At 31.7% G+C, this 4,288-nt stretch overlaps 1 protein-coding gene across 2 annotated transcripts in view; it reads right to left on the bottom strand.

Annotated features, from left to right (window-relative positions):
- Positions 1-256: 256 nt before the first annotated feature.
- The window catches only part of LOC106467538 (coronin-2B-like), a 38,917-nt gene continuing 34,885 nt past the window's right edge, over positions 257-4,288 (bottom strand). For both annotated transcript variants that reach the window (XM_013927902.2, XM_022395732.1), the window contains exons 11-12: positions 3,390-3,568; positions 257-576 (exon numbers count right to left, since the gene is read on the bottom strand). In XM_013927902.2, the coding sequence (XP_013783356.2) occupies positions 357-576; positions 3,390-3,568 (399 nt within the window). In that variant the 3' untranslated portion in view covers positions 257-356. The remainder of the gene's footprint in view (positions 577-3,389; positions 3,569-4,288) is intronic.

The raw sequence follows: 4,288 nt of genomic DNA, 5'->3' as shown, positions 1-4,288 counted from the left end.
CAAACAAGGAAACTTATCAAATCAATACTAGAAACTGAAACTTTTCAAAATAATATATTCAATGGGTCACAATTAATACAAAATATTATTCACTTTTGACTCTGACATTATCAGATATTCCATTTGAACAATATTTGCAACAGACAGACAGATATAGAGAGAGATGCAGAAAGAGAAAAGAGCCCAGTTATTAAAGGTCTCTTTTCTGTGCAAAATGTTATCTTTCTCAAATTATTCAGTATCTTGGTTATTTCAGAAACCACATCATAGTCCATAGTGCCTAGTATTTATTACCAGGTTTAAAATGTTCTGAGCAAGAAAGAAAAGAAAAAAAAAAGTCTCAACTTTATAATTTTTCAAATGAAAAAACAAATTACCTCTGTCTTTGTTTTTGGTTCATCTTGTTCAACCTCTGAATCACTAGAGCTCTCACTGTCATTCATAGCAACATATGAGGCCATAGGTAAGGTACCACTGGACACAACATCGCATACTATTGTTCCATTCTCTGTCTTCTCTTCTTCTAGCCACGGTAGTCGTCTCTTTTTCAATTCAATCACCTTGTTCTGATTGGTGCTGCATGTAATGAGCCATGACTGGATTATTTCTTATGTCTCAGTAAAGAAAAACTCTGATTAAATTAAGAACACTATGAACATCTTTATCAAATGAATGAATTGCGCACAAAAAAATTGAGTACTAAATGCATTAAAATATTTCCACTAAATATCCTGTTATTACGTTCATATTTTTCAAATACAGTGTTCTGTAATAAGTTTGAATATTTATGGAAGTATAGTGTAATATTTTCCACTGTTCCTGACAAGCAGTATAAATTTGTTACTCTGTCCATCATGATGACAAAAAGTTTCTTGTCATAATACACCTAAAGTTATCCTTACATGTCTACCTTGTTTTTATTCCTCTATCAACCAGTAAAATATTATTTAAAATATCAGATGAAGTTTGTAATGGGCCAATTAAAAAACATCTTATAATTTGTAAATGTGGATCCATTAAGTAAACTGTTCCTTACTGGGGGTTTTGCCTTTTGACTGAGAAGAAACTTGATTAGAAGGTCAACAGGACATTGGATTCATTGCCATAAAAATGAGTAGTTTTCTAACATCGTAAAAGTTCAGAAGCCTTACAAAAAATCATCTTCCTATTTTAATTCATATGACTAAAAAACAACAATGACAGCCAAATTACCTGATTAGATGACCACAGAACACAACCACATGTTAGAATCACTGTTCGATTTGTCCCCGAACTAACCACAATCAATCCCCAGAAGATTTAAAAAAATGTTCCAAAATCAAAATTCTTTCATAACTTATTGACTGTACAAGAGTTCAGGTTCAAGTGGAACCTCTTGCATAAGAATAAAATAACAGGCTTCTTGTACAACACCTTATAGAAAAAATTCCCACTTCAAAACCTACTGTATCGGCAACAACCAAACACAGCATGAATACAAGATACCACACTGACTGCAGGCAGTTGCAAAACTGACTCGGAAAGTAACTGAAGGAGAAGAAAGATTAAAAAAATTAGTCAACATCAGAAACAAAAAAGCCAGCCCTTAATAAACTTAGAAATCACTGATCTTTGGATGTTATTAATCCAAAAACAGACAACTACTCAGGTCAGAGTTTCTACAATCAGCCACAAGAGTTCTCCCCATGCAGTAACAACATTAATACAAGTAGGACTTGCCATATCCCAGGTATAAGGTTGTTTAGAAAAAACCTAACAACCTATGATCTTGTTTCCACAACAGATATTGTCTCTTACTCTTACCAGCCTAATGCATAACTTGTGTACTTGAGAACGATTTCACCAGTGGTCAAAATGTCTTACCTTTTATAAAAAAAATATTTTTTCCTCAGTGTAAAAGCTGTAACTTATAATAAAATTATATCTAAATCAGTAAGTTACCTCAAAACGAAACTATAGAAATAAAAAATTCATCACAAATTTTCTTAGGTCAAGGCAGATATGGCCATCCTTGCCCTCGACAAGGTTAAATTAATATACATCCTGGACCAAGGGATTTACTGCCAATTCCTAAATGTCAGGGGTATTTGGTAACCCCTGAATATCAGCATTATATAGAACTACAGACCTGATGCAAATCACCAAGGTGGAGTGACCTGAAAAAGGTTATATATTCAACATCTCTATATGCGAATTGTTCCTTTCTCGGGTAATTGGGTTGGTATTTTTTTTTCTTTACCATAATCTCTTGGTTGGTCAGGCTTCAATATGACAACAGCAATTTGATAATAAATCAAAGAATAATTTTGATTTCTAAAGTACAGGGTGAAGAATGTTCTGAAGTAGTTTTTAAGTTGTACAGAAAATATATCCTCTGACCTCATTTACACAGAAACCGGTTCTTACTAGCCTTTTGCTCAAGAAGCTATAACTTCACACACAAAGTGAAAACAATAAAGACATCCAAGATGTTTTATGAGAATTACTTTTAAAATCTACAAAAGACTATATTTGTTCTATTTTATGAATTTTTTCTTGTTCGAGATACATAGCAATAAAAATAAAAAGTTGTAGCATTTTTCATTTGCTCAACAGGATTTTATGTTTGTTAACTGTGTAACTCAAGTGAATCTTACAATAATGGATGTAGCATGTATATATGTATCAATGTATGTGACCGAAATAATAAATTAAATGTAGCGCCATCTGTTGAATGACACCACAAACAAAAATCATAAAAAATTTCACACTTTGGGTATTCAAGATTCAGACAATTATAAAAATAATTATGGTATGTGCAACAACGATTTATGTAAAACAGAACACAATTTTAAATAAAAGTACTCTCCTCACAACAAGAACACGACTTTCACTAGGACTGTACATGATGGTTTGATTATATCTTTATTGATATAATTTGTAAATACAGTGCTAAAAAAATGGAGTTCTTAAAAATCATTTAATTTATCCAGTAAAGGGTACCACTTTTAAACTATAAAAACATTACAGTTTATATCAGCACAACCTGAACATTTTTCCCGTGCAGTACTTCCCAGAAAAATCCTTTTTTAAAAACTGTTTACTTTCTTTCTAATTTTTTTTTAATGAGGTATGAATGCAACAATTAGTAATTACTAGTACAAACAGCTGCCCATAGGCGGCGTTTCTGTAAGTATGACTAACTACGCATTTTTTTCTTATTTATAGAGCTTGGCTGGTCTGTTTTGTTTATTCACACCTTTGGGTTAAATTAATTTTATAAAATACTTTTTAGGAGTAGCCCTGAACTTAATCTAAGCTAACATACATAAGTTTCTTTTTTTAAAAAAAAGGGCATTTTATTCATATTAATACAACTGTATGAAACAAGGTTTGAAAATTCTACTTACACATCCAAAGCTCTCACGTTGTTAATTACATTGTTGTTCTGATTGTCTCCATTACTGACATCTTTGTGGCCAACTCTGTTGTTTAGTGCAACAGAAAGAAACTTTTGTTCATTGTTCAGCTCTGTTGTATAGTCTGGTTGATATAATACCGGCTTGTTGGTTCGTGCTCCAGCACCTGTCTGTTAATGTTCAAAATATAACAACAAGCACCTCAACATTATGAACCACAGAATTACATTCATTCACAAATAATGTGATCCAAGCTAGTGCACCTTAACAAATAAAGTGATCCAAGCTAGTGCACCTAAACAAATAAAGTGATCCAAGCTAGTGCACCTAAGAAGGCGCACTGGATTGGATCAAATTATTTGTTAAGGCACACTAACTTGGATCATGTTATTTGTTAAGGTGCACTAGCTTAGATCATGTTATTTGTTGAAGGTGCACTGGATTGGATCAAATTATTTGTTGAAGGTGCACTGGATTGGATCAAATTATTTGTTAAGGTGCACTTTGATCACTTATTTTTTAGTGTGGAACACATTTATTGTGTACTTTCACTAATAAATCATTCGAAAGTAATTATACAAAAAAACTACTAAAAACTGAATAATAATTTCAATGTGTATAAAAGAAAATGTTTGCACAAACAAAAAATTCCAAACAACTTTTTCCCTTGCTTTATATTGACCTTTTATACATGTGTTTTTAATGAAAAAAGCTACAGAGCATTTTATTGTTCAAAATCAGGTTTTGATGAAAATACTATTACATTTTTTTTCCACATAATTCTCCCCTTTTAACACGATATCCTAAATGTGAAAAAAACATTTCTTATTAATTTTTAACTTGATAACAAAAACATTTTTAAGTTAACTATATTTTACTGTGCCTCTTTT

The sequence above is a fragment of the Limulus polyphemus genome, unplaced genomic scaffold, assembly GCF_000517525.1.
Source record: "Limulus polyphemus unplaced genomic scaffold, Limulus_polyphemus-2.1.2 Scaffold2652, whole genome shotgun sequence".
NCBI classification, from domain to species: domain Eukaryota; kingdom Metazoa; phylum Arthropoda; class Merostomata; order Xiphosura; family Limulidae; genus Limulus; species Limulus polyphemus.
The sequence above is the reverse complement of the archived record's forward strand: the minus strand, read 5'-3'. Positions and strand labels throughout refer to the sequence as shown.